Below are 17,980 nucleotides of genomic sequence, written 5' to 3' on the forward strand. Positions count from 1 at the left end.
AGCAACCAAGGGCATAATTTATGCTATGGTAGTTTTCTGATGTTTGGACAATGGCCTAGTGAAATTCTTCTCAATATTTCAAAATCATAAAAAGGAAATTTAATCCACTGGCATTTATAAAACAGTCCTCAAAGATGTTTCTCATCTCTCAGGGATTTCACTTTCTGAAAACCTGTGTCATAGATATTTTGTTGAGTCTTTTGTTTGTTGTTTCAGGTGGGAGCTTAAACCATTTATGGTGTTTCAAGAATGGAGAAGCTTCATATATTCTTGTATTCACTAACCTCTCTGGAGTATCTTCAAACTTTCCTTCCTCCCTGACCATCATCATCACATCTCTGTCCACTAGGATGCTCCTATTCCCTTGCTACTGCTTTGTCTATTTCTGTAGGCCTTTCTGAAAAAGTATCTTATGTGCAATCTTAGCCAAGGAATAAAAATAGTCTATACCTCATTCCCTCTGCTTGCTCACTATCCTCTCATTTCTACCCTAACACTCTAGTCACCTATCCCACCTTGGGTCTTTAATAACCACAGTGTCATCACATCCAATGGTCCTTTCTCAGACTTCAGTTATGTTTATATTATTTAACTCTAGTTCCTTGACCTAGTGCTTGTTCGTATTTGATTTATATGACATTACACAGAACTTCCTGGCTTAGATTCCTTTGCCAAATGCTAAAATATAAGCTCCAAAGGGCAGGAAATTTTGTTTGTTTTGTTAACTGGTGCATCCTCAGTGCCTAAATCAGTAGCAGTCACATTAAAAGCAATCAATAAATCTGGAAAGAATGAATAAAATATTGCTATTGCTTAGCGCTCATCTTCCCTCTCTCTATCCATCATCCCTTAACAATCCCATCTGAATCCAACAATTCAGTTGTCTCTTAACCATCTATCTCTACTTCCCAACTCTACAAATGCTTGTCTTTTGGCATCTGGATCACTGTTGGTAGTTTTGCCAACACCTCAAAAGTAACATGTCTAAAACCAAACTTATTATCTCTTATCTTTAAAACTGCCTGTCATGTTTTCCCTACTTTTTATAAATCACTCAATCACCAGGTTGTAAACTTAAATCATCCTCGATTCTTTTCCTTTCCTTTCCTGTCTGGTATTTAGTATATATCACATCTACCTCTAATTCTGCCTCCCCACCTCATAAGTCTCTGCTGAGAAACTTCTCTATATTCCAGATCTCTTTTGACAGCTTTTCTAGTCACCTCAGGTTACAACGCATCCTATAGCCCTGTGTCCTGGGGTCCTAATTGAACCACTAATGTTTCTCTGAATGCTTTCAATGCTTTCTATCCTTACTCTATTTTTCTCTGCTTAGCTCTTAACCATTATTCAAATGTAATATCCTGGAAGCCTTTTATTAGTCCCCCAGATAAGAAATGATCACTCCTTCTTTTAACTTTCATATTTATACCATCAACTATAGCACATAAAAAGTTCTCTTTTAGCACCTGGCATATAGCAAATATTGAATAAATGCACACTTTATCATTAGAAAACATATCTTCTTAAATGTAGTCTTCTTGGTGGCAGAGACCTCCAGAAAGGCACTGTGCCTGGTTCAGCATGGCAATTCAAAGAAGCTTGACATATGAGCCAATTTAATAACCAATTCATCAGAAAAATCAGCTAGCAAATGGCTAGCAAGTATATGAAAAAATGTTCAACATCCCTAATAATCAGGGAAATGCAAATCAAAACTACAATGACATGCTACCTTGCACCAGTAAGAAAGGCACGTATCAAAAAGACTAGCAACAACAAATGTTGGTGAGGATATGGAGAAAATGGAACTTTCCTGCACTGCTGGTGGGAATGCAAACTGTTCCAACACTATGGAAAGCTGTGTGAGGTTCCTCAAACTACTAAAAATGGAGCTACCATATGACCCAGCAATTCCACTTCAAGGAATCTACCCAAAGGACGCAAAAACATTAATTCAAAAGGATACCTGGGCCCTCCCCTGGTGGCACAGCAGTTGAGCACTGGGCTGTGAAGCTTCCCGCAGCCTCTGCAGTGCTGGTTCAATCCCGGCTGCCAGCGAGGGTCCTACATAGCGCTACAGACCTCTCCTGTCTCGCCCACTGCTTCCCTCAGCAGTGTATTTCGTCAGTCTGCCTGTTCTGTTCCCCAGTCTGGCAATGGTGAATTCTCTCACCTTCCCATGCTCTGGCTGTATCCAGTGCTTGTATAAATAAATAAATAAATCTTTAAAAATAAACAACAACAAAAAAAGGATACCTACACCCCTTTGTTTACTGCTGCACTATTTACAATAGGTAACATACGGAAACAACCCAAATGCCCAAAAATAGATGACTGGATCAAAAAGATGTGGTATAGGGCCTCATTGGTGGTGCAGGGGTTAAGTCTCAGCACTATCAAGCTATTGCCAGCCACTGCAGTATGACTTCAATCCCCGGTCAGGGAAGTAACCCACATGGCACAGCAGACCTCTCCTGTCTCACCCACTGCTCCCCTCAGCAGTGTATTTCAGTAGATCTACCTGTTCTGCTCCCCACTGTCTCTGTTGAATCCTCTCACCCCACACACTTCTGGACTAGACCCCAGTTCTTGTACACACAAATAAATAACATTAAAAAAAAAAAGAATGTGGTATATATACACAATGGAATACTATTCAGCAATCAAAAAAGATAAACTCATGCCATTCGCAGCAGCACAGATAGAGATAGAAGAGATAATGCTCAGTGAAATAAGTCAGAAGGAAAAAGAAAAATATTGGAGGTTTCACTTATAGGAGGACTACAAGGGAACCAAATAAGGGATCAGGGGAAAAATAATAACAATAAAAAAAAGTTAACAGGCAACTATAAATCAGACACATTCTTCAGGGGAAGCAGGGAAGAAGAATCAACAAGGGACTATGGTGATGGTGCACGGGTGAATTGACGGTGGGAATTCTATGGGGACTACACCTGAGAGAAGAAAGCAAACATTGTACAAAAATGAACAATGATGTAAAATATATATATGTAAATAAATTATTTTCAAAAAAAAAGAAAAGAAGCTATAAAAAAAATCAGCTACCATATGATATTATTAGTGGTTCTAGTAAAAGGCAGGTATTATTAAAAATTTTGATAAAAACAAATATAAAACATAATCCATAATTATTAAATATTATTTATACAAATTATTTACATCATAAGTAAAAATTGTTCTCCCATTGGCAGTGTTTCTTATTTACATCTCTGATAAGCAAAAAAAAAAAAAAAAGGTAGACTTTGTATTATCCTTGCACTCTTTGTGGGAAGTTATTTTGCTTGAAAATAATTTTTAAGGACCTCCCTGGTGGCGCAGCGGTTGAGTACTGGCCTGTGAAGCTGCCCACAGCCTCTGCAGCACCGGTTCGATCCCCAGCCACCGGCGAGGGTCCCACATGGAGCGCAGACCTCTCCTGCCGCCCGCTGCTCCCCTCAGCAGTGTACTTTGGTCCTTCTGCCTGTTCTGTTCCCAGCTCTGACTCTGGTGAATTCTCTCACCCTCCCGTGCTTCTGACTGTACCCAGTGCATGTATAAATAAATAAATAAATCTTTAAAAAAAAAAAAAAGAAATAATTTTTAAGCTAACAAAGTTTGTATAATTATATTTTACTCAAAAGGTACCAACAATTTATTTATTTTAAAGATTTATTTATTTATGCATACAAGAGCTAGGGTACAGGCCAGAGGTGTGGGGCGTGAGAGGATTCACCAGAGACAGAATGGGAAACAGAACAGGCAGATGGACTGAAGCACACTACTGAGGGGAGCAGCAGATGAGTCAGGAGAGGTCTGCTGCGCCATGTGGGTTGCTCCCTGGCCGGCAGGGGGATTGAACTCATGCTGCAGAGGCTGGGGAGAGCTTCTTAGGTTGCATCTTAACCCCTTGCGCCACCATGGAGGCCCAAGAGACCCACAATTTAATAAACAACTAGCAAGTGCATGTACCCATCAGAAACCCTAAGCCTTACATACAATTAAAGCTCATTTAAAGACCTAAACTAGCTATATGACAATGGCCATGTCAACATAGCTTTGAGCCTCAGGTGATTAAAAGACAAAATATGGAAAAAGAATTTTACTTACCACAACATATGAGGTTCACAGAGGTATGGTACTTTATTAAAAACATATGGATTCAATTTACTATGGCCTGCTAATTCACTCAACAAACATCTGTAACTATGTTTAGGCCTATCTACAGAGCCAGGCTCTGGCTGCACACAGCCAAGCAAATTGCTCTCTCTGCCCATAGGCGCTTCACCCCAGGCTGGGGAGATAGACATGTAAACAGCAGGCAGAAAATGGCAGAAACAGACAATATGCAATGAGCAGTGCTCCGTTCTGTCTGGAGAAAAGGAAGGTAGTAAGGAAAGGCTTCACCAAGGGGGCCTCTGATGGTCTCTCCAGTCATCGTGAACGCTCCCTCTTTTCCTTATCCTTGAATCAAGTTGTCTCTGTCTCTTTACAGATCCACAGTTTCTTATCTACAGTTCTAAAATCTGAAAAGCTCTCAAAACCTAAACTTTTCCCCTAACTTATTTGGTGGAAAAATCTGAGCTGATATAATATGGTCATCAATATTTTTCCTACTTATTGCAAATGATAGTTAATAATTTCATCATACACCCACCACCAAAGCCAGGGCCTAAGTCACCCTTGTTTTTTTTTTTCTCTTTCTCACCTTCCAAATCCAACTGGCCACAAAGTTCTCTCAATTCTAAGAAGTATCCTATCTATTATCACCCACCCTCATCACTGCCTCAGTTCACAGCGAAAGGGTACATACCACAGTGCAACCCCACATCATGGCTACCGTGATTCTCTCCAGGGCTATTTGATCATACAGTTTCCTTGTTTAGAATACTCTGAAATCTCTGTACTACCTAATGGAAAAGCTCAAATTCCTGAGCATGGTAGAAAAGGTGCCAAGAATGGGTCACTGCCTACTTCTTGTGATTGGTCTTCTGGCATTTTATTAACCATGCATTAAAGCCACAGAGAAATGTGGTCCCCAAGAGGTACCAATCACACAAACTTTCCCTCTGCCCAGAAATCCTTTCTTTGTCCATTTCACTTTCACTTCTGTTTGGCTGCTAGGCTTCCTTATCCTTCAGGATTCAATGTAGAAAATTCCTCCATACAGAAATTCCTCCATACAGAATTTTCAGTGAGCAAATTCCTCCATACAGAAAATTCCTCCTGTTTACATTCTTCCCTCTCCCCATTTCAAGCAACACTGATGGCTGCTCTTCCTTCATATATTTCTGGACACAACCTTAATAAATATGTGGCCAGCAGACTGAGTATCCTAGCATATGTCATGGCCATTGCTATTCCTGGTTCTAAATACTAGATCAGCCCACTGTCGGTGCTCAAAACCAGTGGGCTGAAGAGCAATCTGCTCAACTTGCCCAGGCAAAGTTGTAGCCCAAACTCCCTCCTTATAGGCTCTCCTCTTACGGCAGCTGTCTTCATCCCCTTACACTGTTTTTCCATTATTTTTTCTAATTGACATTCTTTTTCCTCCTTCATTGTCAGAAGAGAAAGAAGCAGTGTTTGGAGAGTAACAAAATTCCTCAGTGGCACTAGTGACATTTGAGGCAAGATAGTTCTTTGTGGTGGGGGTCTGTCCTGTACATTTTAGGGTGTTTAGTAGCACCCCTGGTCTCTACCCATAAGGCCTTACTGCCACCCTCCTGCAGCTGTGACAAATAAAATGTTCTGATATGTTGCCAAATATCCTGAGGGGTGAAATCTCTAGATTGAGAAGCCTAAACCAACTTTTCTTGGGCATCTCGGGAAACAGTATGGCAAATTCAGTCAATGATTTCTGCCCCACCCAGTCTCTATGTGACAATCCTGAGGGGAGATTCAGATTCCATCAGGTGTACTGTTCTGGGGAGTACATGACTAAAACAAGTAGGCTGGAGTGACACTGACAGGGAAGGTGAGATTCAAGGGGGCCAAGATGAATCCATTTTGTTACAGTCCTAGAATTCCAGGGTTCAGGATTCCTTGGAATTAATTTTTCCTGAGCTTGACTTACTCAGTGGCATTGAAATGACCAACTAGAGAACACCCAAAGCAAAACAGAGAGAATACCCAAAAGTGAAATAAACTGACTAAAGCATTTAGCCACAAATAAGAGAGGAGGAACAGTGATGTCCTCCAAAAGCAGAAGAAAAGAGAATATCATGAGAAAGCTAAAGAATGGGACCCTGACCCAGTACCCACCTGTGGTTGACACGACGTTGTCGGGGCTTTCACTGCAGAGCTTCGATAACAGACTGGTCTTGCCAGAGCCTGTGAGGCCTATGCAAACCAAGTCATATTCTGGTCGTGCAGGAGGTGGTCCCTTGCAGCAGAGTGCTCTGAAACACTGCCAAGAAAGGGGGGGAAATGCAACTTTTAAAAATAAGACTGTGGACATAAAGCTTAGTAACATTTAAAATGGCTAACCATTTAAATGGTTATAAGTATCCTTATAACCTATATGTTATAAGGATAAAGGTATCATTAGGGTGGACAAACCAGAGGACATCAACTTAACCAAGTGATCAAAATTAACATCCCGAGGCCCGAGACATTCAGGCAAATCTCATTTAATGGGCTTCACTTTATTGTGCTCTGGTGATACTGGGTTTTTACAAATGAAAGATAAAACCAGCAACCTGTGCCAGGCAAGTCTATGGGTGCCATTCTTCAACAGCAGGTGTTCACTCTAAGTCTCTATGTCACATTTAATTAGGTATGTACATTTTTTCAGACACATGTTATTGCACATTTAATAGACTGCAGTGTAGTATAACTATAACTTTTATGTACAGTGAGGGACCAAAAATGTTGAGTGACTCACTTTATTGTGCTGCTAGCTTTATTGTGGTCAACTGGAATTGAACCCACAACATCTCTGAGGTGTATCTATATGGGCTTCATGCCTCTCCTCCTGCTGTGACAGGTGTTCCACAAGGGACCTGATGTCATTACACAGCCTTCCTGCCCAAAATCCACAATCTGAACCTAAGCACCAGGGAACTTCAGGCCAAACCACCATGAGAAGCATTCTGCATGACAACTGGCCTGTTCGCCTCTAAAATCTCAATGTCTGGAGAGTCAAAGAAATGCTGAGGAACTGTTCCAGGTTAGAGAAGCCTAAAATAACATGATAATGAAATGCAGTGCCTTCTGGATTGGCTCCTGGATCAGGTTGGAAAAAGTGCCATAAATGAAATTATTGGGATGACAGGTGGGTGAGAGCTGAAAAGAGACTGCATAAGGTTAAATTTGCTGGAGTCGATCATTATACTATGTTATGTAAGGAATGTCATTGTTTTTATAAAACATACACTTCAGTATCTAGAGGTGGAAGGATGCCTGCAATTAACTGGCTAAGAAGAATTCTAAATCTCTACCTGCACTGCCATCTCCACGTCTATAGGATGAGGAGTGTCATAAAGCAAGCGTGGCAGAATGTTAACAACTGGTATGGCTAAAGAAGAGCCTCTGGAAAATTCTTAGTATTTATCTTACAACTCTTTGATATTATCTCAAAATAAAAAGCTTTTAAAAATCATTAAGTAGAGTCCCTGTGTATATCACTGCCATCTTGACCTTTGCTAAGTGCTGCTTCAGATCAGCTGACCTCAGGGTACTAGGAACTGTCACGTGGCATGTGCACTGCATGAACCAGAGCACCCTATAGGAGTGAATGGCAAGGGCATTTGGGAGATCGGAAATCATCCGTGCAGTTTTTGATCTTTTTTACTTATTTGACATCCATTTATTAGGGGCCAACTATGTGCCAACTGGTAGAGCCGGAAATACTTAAGCCCTGAATAATTCAAGAGAGAAAGAAAAAGGGAGAGGGTGGGACAGGGAGGCAGACAGACTACTGACTTCTAGGTCATGTGGAGATCATGAGAGAAGACCTATAAAAAGCCTGTGCTAATTCTTCTCACTGAGATAAAATCTGAGGCCTAATTGGCTGTCCTCCTTTCATAAATCAAGCTTGATTATTTCTCTCCCCCACTTCTCATACCTAGTTAGTCAAGAAATCCATTCCATACAACCTCTGAAATAGTGCTGGAATATGACCACATCTCTCTAGCCCAGGCCACCATTACCTGTATAATATCAACATTCTCCACTGGTTCCAGCACCTTTACTCATGTTCTTGTGGGCCACATGGCAGCCACTGTGACTGGTTATAAAAATAAAATCCGATCATACCTACTTAACCTCTTTCAGTGACTCTCCACTACTCGGGTAAGAACCTTTCTCATGGTCTACAATGCTTCCCATGACCTACTCACCAACCTCCAGCCTCATGTCTACCAATCTCCTCTCTGATGCCCTGCTCATGCCCCCCTTCCGGTCAAGAAAACTCTCTCACACCTAAAGGCATTCGACATATGCTGTTCCCTCTTCCCCCAGCTCCTGACTTAGCTAACTTCTCATCAGCTTTTAGCTCTCAAGTAAAGCAGCTCTTCCCTTGGGCCCACCTGCTCTAATCCTAAGAGTGCGTTAGCAATTCGGGTCAAGTTCTCACAGCACATTTGTGAATTTATCACACAGACAATTTGTTTCTTTTCCTCACTGGACTGTGGGAACCATGTGTGTCCAGTTTCATCCCAGTATGACCAGTGCTTAGCAGAGAATGTGGCCTGGAATCTACCCCCAGTGAATAAATGTTGAATGAAGAATGAATGACATTTAAATTTCACCCAAGAAAAGAAAAAAAAAAAAAAAAGGCTAATAGGAAACTTGATCGGTCCTCTGTGTGGGCCCCCCAGGCTTCAAGAAAACAGTGCCAAAATAAGAAAATCCCTTGTCTCTTTCACTTCACTTCAGTGTCAAAAAGTCAGCCCAGTTCTGAGAGTGATCTTGTTGTATGGGATCTTCTTTTTCAGTATGCTAAGAGCTTCTCCTTGTCCTAAATTCACTTTAAATTGCCTTTTAAGAAGTTCTGCCTACTTCTGGTAAACAATTCTATGATCATCTAACTCATATTCCTCTCAGATTTATTAAACTCTAATCATATTTCCTCTCAGTCTTTTCAAGCCCGAGGAGTCCTAATTATTTCAGTCTGCCTTCCTATAGCAACCCCTCCCACTCCTTCATCATATTATTTGCTCTTCTTTGGCCTTACTTGAGTTCCATTATGCTTTCTCCTGCAAGATTAATGACCACAACTATAAACAGCATTTTAGATGCCAACACATTGCATCCTGGATTTGTAGGAAGGTTTTCCTGATATTGTTTAGTGTTTTTTTTTTGCAAATGTTCTCTTATCCTTGAGTTCCCTTGACTCATGATGAGACATTTTCTAAGAGGCAGATTGTGTGCGTGTGTGCACATGTACACATGCATTCCCTCAAAACCACCACTGGCTAGCAGCTATTCACGTAGGAAAGCTCTGCCAGGTTCAACTGTATCAGGCAAAGCCATTAATCACACAGTGGTTTCTCTTACTGCACCACATTCATCTTTGTATGTATGGGTGGGGATGGGGGGGTATAGAAGGGTATAGAAGGATCCCCCTTTTTTCTCAGCCACTCCCCTGGACTATCTCCTAGAGGAAGACTCTAGAGGAAGGCAAAAGTTCCAAAATTTACAAAAATGACATCTTTTTGCTCTTTTTAAAAATCCAGAGTGTAAAATCGTTGCAACCAAACCTACTATTTATATCACCTGCTCATTTATTCTAGGTTACTCAAGACTTCTGATCTAACAGGTAATTCAGCAGTGACATTCTGCTCTGCTCCATTCTTTAATCTCCTCTCTGTATTCCCCCAGTGATCTCATGTCCATGCCCTAGCTCCAATCATGCAGAGGTAAAGATACCAAACATGACATCTCCTTAGGTCCCGATCTCTTACCTGAATTTCAGACTCTGTATTCCCAACCCTATGGGAAGAAGTCAAACTAAATCTGAATAAAACCACAGTACAGCCCCCAAAACCACAGGCTATGGAAATAAGGTACTTTCAAAGATAAGGAGCATAAAGACTAGATTTTCAATGATCATAAGGCAGAATTTTTTAAATAAATCACCACATCCTTGAATATTTATTTAAAATAAATAAATCCTATGGATAATAGAAATAGTGTCAGATTTTGAGCCAACCAAATAAGACTTTTGAGAATATACTATTTCAAATGGAAGAAGAATGTTTATGTTTTTGAATCTGTTCCTAAAAACTATACATAGTTTTCACTTGCTTTTTGTTTTAAAACTTAATGAAGCTTTGGATCTCATAGTCAATTTACTTAAAATTACTCATTTTGGCCTTTAGACTAACTATACTGTACCAAAGTTCATTGTGTTTGTCTCCTAAAGCGGCTCTAGCATTGTTGAGAGTAAGCCCCTTTCACTGTTGTACAAAGCTAAACACAATGCTGTCGGCAGTCCTGACAGCAAGCGGCCAACTCGGGCTTCATTCCCAGGCCAGACACTAAGGCATTGTGTAACTGTTCAGGCCCCATAAACCTAGCCATGCTTCAGTCTCCCCATGATTAACCAGTAACGTTTTAACACTATCTGCCACTTCCTTTCTTCAGGAGATTGTTAAAGGCATCAGCTCAGTGCATTATGCGATGAGATAGGCACCATATGGGTAAAAACGGTTCATCATGATGCTCATTTTCCTAAGGAATCTTAAATGATAGTGAGCTTCCTTGGGCAGAGGCTGGCAGCACACCACACACCCCAGACCGGGGTACACCCCCTTCCAGTGGCCAATAGCAGCCTCCACATGTTCCATCCGATGCCAGTTCAACTCAAGACACCAAAGGCACCCAACCCACTGCAGTAAGTTACAGCGAGGAACAGAAAACAGAGGAAGTTTGCATCAAACCTATGGGGGTTTGGGGGAGGGCACACATCCAAGGTCATGGTTTCTGTTGCTTAGACTGTTTCAGTTCACAAGTCTTTTCATTGGGTCAGCTATGGCTTGTTGCTTTTCCAAAGCACTCAGTATATCTCTCTTATTATGTCAGGACACAGGATGTTTCTTCCATATGCCCACACTGTATGGGAGGAAACGGTGTGCCAAGTTCTTGGGAAAGGGCAAAGACCAAAATCACCAGTAATAACTCTACGCTGTAGACTATGGAAAAAAATCAAACAATCTTTAGCTGAAAAGTGGATTAACTAAAGAGCATAAGCAAAATCCTCAAGGAATATTTGCCTGAAGGCAGGTGATCATAAGCTTTAGGAAAATAAAATAAGCAAAAGATTAAATTGCCAGGGTAAAATGAGGACTTGCATTTCAGTCTGGTGGCCCAGCACCAAGGCAGCAACAGTGTCTTAAAATGTCCCCGTTTCTGTTAGAGAGAGTGCCAGACATTTGGCAGGTCTTGCAGAGGACTATATACAGCAAGTACTCAATGAATAAACCGCCCAACAATCGTTGCTGTAAAGCACGCATACGCACTAACTGTATGTCTCATTTCCCTTTACAGTGCCACTTAAGTGACTCCAGAACCCTCCAAATGGCTCACAATCCCCTCAAAGAGTCTGAACACTTCATGTCTGTGACATCCAGGCCCTGTGCAAAAGATCCTGGCCTCTCTTTTTAACTTGACTAATTCCTGTCCAGAGTTGTACTCTGCAGGAATCTTCCTGGAAAGTCTTCACCCAATTCCCTCAGGAGAATTAATTCATCCTCCTATTCCTTGGTTCTTTCACACACACTTCTAACACTGCAGCTTATACACACCTGTATTTTTTCCTAACCATGACAATGATTAAGTGATAGAATTACACACATTGACCTGAAGTCATATTTATTCTTGGTCCTGTTTGTTACTGGTTCAGAAGTTTGATTTCACAGCTACGCAGGTGGCCAGGCACCAAAATAGAGGAGCAGAGCTGTCCTACAAGTGCACATTTCTGGACAGAGTTGCTCACAATCCTCCCCCTCTGGCACTGGCCCCTGTATTGCCAGTATTTCCTACCATTCTGTGCTGCTAAATCCCTAGCCTTTGGGGACATGGCATTTGTTTCAATTGATGCTCTGTTTTTCATCATGAATACAAGATTTTATTCTGAGCATGATTTCAATTTGATTGAAGCTCTGTATAGTTGCTGGAAAATTTTCTTCAGTCAGTTTTGGGACTTCCCAATACCCAGACAGTCACTGCTCAAACCCCCATCCTATCTCCTTCTCATTTCCATAATGTATCTATTTACATATTTATATTAATTTGTCAGTTGTTTACATGCCTATATAACTTTGGGCGTACATTTTTACTCCTCCATGTGAGAACATGCTTTACTCACCCTCCACCAAACCTCCCACACCACTGCCCTACTTCCTCCCTTCCCTCTGGAAACCAGTATATTTTTCACAAAATATTTTTGCTGTGCTTTGCCACTATATGTTTTTGGTTATTTATATTCCACAATAAGTGAAACCATCCAATATCTCTCCTGCTTATTTAAGCAGGATCTCACCAAAAAAATATTGGAGTTTTATGGCAGATGACCAGGTCTATCTGTGCAGCCCTAGAGTAGAGCCTGGCAGAATGCTCAATAAATATTTATAAGATTAATGAAATATCAACTTTTGTTGGCACCTAAAAGCAAGAGAAAACTCACCCATAATTTAAGTGGGTACATTTCTTAAGTCTTTTGGTTTCAAAATCAAAATCAGGCATTGGTACATCCTAACTCTCAACATACTCACATTGAAAAACAAAAGTTTTTAAAAGGAAGTTAATTTCTAGAAGTGTTTTCTAATGCTAAACATGTCAATGAATAAAATATTAAGAAGTGTCTGAAAAGCTAAAATTACGTGATTTAAAATTTTTTCAAAATCTGTAATAGTAAAATATGAGTCTGTATTTTGAAAATACAACCAAAATGTGTTATAGGATTTATAAGAGCTATTTAAGCTCTAGAAATGACATGAGGAAGGAGGAGCGTCCTAATAATTTTTAAAATACACACACAAAAGCAGCTAATACTATTAAGCACAAGATACAGTGTTTTACATTGTTCTAAGGAGAACAGCTAAATAGAAAAGTACTATATGCTTCCCATTTCAAGATGAGGATAATGAGGCCCAAAAGAGGTCGGATAATTTGCTTAAGTGGAAGCAGGAATTAAACCCTGCATTCTGGCTTCCGAGTGGATTTCTGAGCCATGGGAACGATAAGCCTCTCACATCGGAGGGCGTGTCATGCAAAGGAGACCTTACATGCATTCTGAGAGGGTTCAGATAGACAGGAAAATGAGCCAGAGGCTAGTAAGTAACAGAACTAGGGTCACAACCTGGGCTGTTAGGCTCCAGGTCCTATGTCTTCTGGTGGCCCTGGCACTGCCAAGCCACCGGAAATGGGTGTTGCTGGAGAGAGGGAAAGCGTATTTTCAGGAAGCCTATCTATATAAATGAACAGGCTACAGAGGGAAGGGAAGATACAAGTCATGGTATTACTACTTCCTTACTGTCAATTTATGGCTAAAGTTCCTTTAATATCCTGCAGAAGACCAGGATCTTTCTCCCAGTAGAGAAAGAGGAACGATTCCTGTGGGGTTGAATTAGGAAGTAGGGAAGAAGAAGGGTCTGAAGAGGGAAGAGGTGGACGACAAGAGGATAGTAAAGTATTGCTGGCTTCTCTTTCTGTCTGTCTGAGTCTCTCATTTAACCCCTTTTTATCCTTTGGAAAGGGCAATGTTTGTCTAAAAGGAGAAATCCATACTGGCTGCAGAAATTTCTGATTCTAAATACAATAGCAGGGGAGGGAGAGGAGGAAAAGATCTCTAAAAAAAAAAAAAAATCCTCAAATTTCCCCCTAAAATATGTGCATGGAAATTTTATATCACTACAGCCCATAAATCAATACTAAACATTATAAAATGTGTAGGGGCCCATATAGGAGAAAATATAAGGGCAGAATAGTTTGTGTGAAAATACATATGAAGGAAAGGATCTACAATGAACATGTAATCTTTTAGCTAATCCTTTCTTTTTAAAGAGAAAAGTGAATGTCAAATATGCTCTGACATCTTGGAGTCAGGTCTTGCAAACAAGTGAAAAAAATTTGTAAGTTCAAAATGGCACCAATAGCAGCAGAAATAATAAGCAGGGTGATGGAGAACTGTGATGAGGTCCTGAGTCACCAGACAGCCAAGCAGAAGACCCTTCCACAATCTGCAAGAGCAATCCCCTCTTCAAGGTGAAAAATCCTGTGGCCCTTTAAGACCCTAGCAGGAAAAACAATAAATTGTTTTTACAGAGGATGGGTCAAACCTTTGGGCCCTGTAGGCTGCTCTGAGCTCACAGATGAAGGCTTTGGCCCGAAATTGTCCCAGGGCTGAGGCTTCTGGCCAATACATCACACTGCCTCAGGACACTAAGTCTGTCTTTGCCTTACCCTTTGTATTTCTCAATTCACATTCCTTTTTGGGGTGAAATACTCCATTATTTCTGCTTTGTTCTGGGCTGTCTCCTGTCTCTGTCCCTATTAACTCGTGGCAACAAAAGAAACAAACAGAAGCAGGGGATTTCATGCTTAGCAGCTATAGACATTGGCCTCACGGCTTTGCAGAGGGGCAGACATCTGAGACTTTGAATGGAAGAGAGTGCTGCTGCGCTGAGCCCACGTGGCTCCCCGTCTATGTTTCAGTCATTCTTGATCAGTGGCAATCAAGAGCCCTGGATCAACCAAAAGTGGGGTTTCATAAGTCTGAATATGTATCTGATAATTAGGATAAAAGAGACTGTAATTCATGATTCTCACATATTCCTACCTATGCAAAATTTCAGGTCTTTTCATATTAGAAATAGATTAGGAAGGTATGTTTTGTTTTAAACTAAGAAACGCAAAAAGGAAGAAGCAAAGTAGAAAATGTCTTTCTTATATTTAACATGTAATTCTCATCTTTTAATGGCTAGCTGCAATATCGAATTTTTAAATATCAATTTTTATAATAACAGAATTAGCCAATAAAGCCAACTATAAATTCCCCAGCCATGACTGACTATAATGAAAACCTAGTTTTTTATATTTCATATTCATAAAGGAATCCAAATCAGGGCGTCCCCTGGGTCAGTTTCAGCCCATGGACTACTTTTTTCCTAAAGAGGAAAGAAATACAAATTTAGCTGGAGTGAAAGAAAGATAAATAGCTTTTGATTTATACCTCTTTTTTTGGTGACTAAGTAGACATTTCTAAACAGAAGTAGTGCATAAAAATAGATAAACACTTTTAATATTCCCGACCAAGTCTGTTTTTCTATACTTTGTACACTTCAAGCCAGAGAATGAAAACATTTAAAAAGAGCTAGGCTCCCTAGGCAGACCTTGAAATGGGTTTAAGTATCATCCAAAAATTCCCAGGAAAGATCCAAACAAAACAGATTCTCTCTGCTCTTGGTGCTTTTGGAACTGGAGATGGGGAGCCTTGTAACAGAAGAGAGGAAAACAAACAAATCAAACTAAAATTGTTTTTCTTGTAGTTCCTAACAGTGGAAATCCTATCCCAAATTTTGGGAAACACTAGAGTGTTCTTTCACTTAACAATCTTTAGGTTCTGGGAAGATGGCGTTTTGTCCCACATATCTATCCAATTAGTCACCAATTCCTAGAAATCTGTCCAGCTCCATCTCCACTATCATCCTGTTCCTCTCCACCCCTAGAGTCTTTGTTCAAGGCATCATCCCTGTCTACTGAATCATACACTGTTCCCCTAAGTGGTGCCCTTACTGGGTCAGTCTTACCAGACTCCATTCTCTAAAACACTAACTGATCTTAAGGTTAAAGTTCAAAGTCCTTTATCTAAGCACATTGTCTCCTCATGATCTGGCCCCTGCCTCATTTCTGGCCTTCAGAGGTAGTTACAGGATTTCCATGAGGTAATGTTTCTAAGCAATTGAAATAGGGTTAACACATAAAACTTAAAAGAATAATAATTCTTATGTAACATTTTATATAATAAACTATCATATGTAATAATTATGTATATTTATTTTTCATTTATTATTTTATTATCTTCCCACCCAAAACATGGCCCTCATGCCAATAGTTCCTGATCTAGTCTTATTTTTGTGCTGCATGTTACCACAAGGAGTGACCCTGTTTCTCCATACCATTGTCCACTAACTCCCTCTGGTTGGCTCCTAGTAAACCTTGAACATTCAGCTCAATGACCAGGGAGATTTCTGTGACCTCAGTCTGACTGAGATGACTTATAACTCCCTTCTTCTTCAAACTGCCTCAGTACTTTTCCTATTCCACCCCCTAATACTCATTATTCTGGCAAATAAAGTTGATTTACAGCCCATCGTCCCCCACTGGATTTGGAGCACTAGCATATAGGCACCACTTTCAACTTAACTTTGGAACCCAAGTGTCTGACATAGCATCCACCATGTGGTAGGATGAGCACCCCAATGAACAGTTGCATGGCTTCGAATAAGTGCACAGTCAGGCTGAAATACAGTCCGACTATGATCTCTAGAGAATTTGCACCACTGTTATCTCTTACCTAATCTAGACAATAAGGATCATCTAACAGGATGGTTGGGAGGAGTAAATGAGTTAGTACATACCAAATGCTCAGAATAGTTAAGAATCAATAAGTACTATTATCATCAGGTGTTACTATTACATTTTTAACTGAGAAGAGTTTTTTCCTGAAGAAAACTGATTCTTTTGTGACCACCAATCAGGATACTTTTCAGAGTAGATAATTAAACAAAGATCTGATTTGACACACCAAAAAATAATGTTGGCTAGTGACATTCAGCAGTCCTTTTGGTGTGCATAATAGGAGCTATTAAAAGGGATCATAATATGGTATACAGTGGATAATTGGATATTTTTTTTTCAGAGGAGAAAACAGTTTTTAAATATTACTGATCTACATTAACACTTAATCTTAAATCACTTTTTTTTTTTATTATGAAGCTCCCATCATGTCTATGGAGACATGCCTGTTATCCCCATTCACCCTCCAATCACACTGCCTTAACTGCTGACAAAGACAAATGTTTACTATGGTCTAGCACTAAAGAGCCAATACAGTGAACTAGATGCTATCTCGCCTCACACATCAACACACGTGTCAGACAGATTCTGATTGCAAAGTCTGTTATTGGTGATGAGAAAGGCAACAAGGGCACAGCTGGATATTTCAGATCCACAGCTGAGCTGGCAGCAGTAGTTCAAGCCATCTTCTCACTTTAGAAGCTGGAATTAATCGGAGAGAGTTATTTAAAGGTGTGTTTTATTAAAGAGGCACTTTCCCACTACTGTCAAACTTCACAAGCAAAGGTTGAACTCAGATTAAGGCAACTCTACTTGGGGTCAACTACGAGATATCAACGGATTTCTGTCAGCACCCACAAATTACTGATCGAAAATTAAATGCTAACCAAAATAATTATTCATTCCCTCAAAAGATTAAAAGTAGCAAAGTGGACTTAATTTATATCCTGGACCTTGTTACTACTTGCTTTATTGTATTCCCTGGAATTAATATAGGTACAAATGCCTGAAATTACATGATGGGGGCAGGGAGAACCAGTAACCATATAGTAGGTTGGTGAAGATATTAGAGGGATCACATGGATCCCTTATTTAACTCAAGTCCTTCTAGAATGAGACCTGAACATCATCAAAAAATTTATTGTCAAACAAAGTACCCACTCTATCAAGAGTTCTCAAACTACTCAGGAAAATACGCTGCTTGAACATCATTTAAAAAGCTATGTCCTCCTTCTCCTTTGTCCCAGATAGGAATCTGTTTGCAAATACCAGAAAAGTGATTTATTGGCAGGCTACTGGTCATTCAGAATGGATGAAAAGGTTAAAGAATTGTAAGAACTAGGGTAGCCCAGGGTAGCACTGCAGCAACAATAGGTTTAGGAGTTGCCACTTGAGCCCACCTAAGTTTGGCCTCTGAGTGCTCTAGCCCTGTGCCACTGACCTTAGAACGGGAGCATCC

General features: G+C 40.3%; 1 protein-coding gene across 1 annotated transcript in view; it reads right to left on the reverse strand.

The window, feature by feature from the left end:
- ARL15 (ARF like GTPase 15) overlaps positions 1-17,980 on the reverse strand; it is a gene marked incomplete at both ends in the record, with an annotated part of 369,776 nt that overhangs the window by 237,843 nt on the left and 113,953 nt on the right. The window contains one exon of the mRNA XM_084234156.1: positions 6,262-6,406. Within this exon, the coding sequence (XP_084090282.1) occupies positions 6,262-6,406 (145 nt within the window). The remainder of the gene's footprint in view (positions 1-6,261; positions 6,407-17,980) is intronic.

Source organism: Talpa europaea (assembly GCF_964194135.1).
Source record: "Talpa europaea genome assembly, chromosome: 5".
In the NCBI taxonomy this organism is placed as follows: Eukaryota; Metazoa; Chordata; class Mammalia; order Eulipotyphla; family Talpidae; genus Talpa; species Talpa europaea.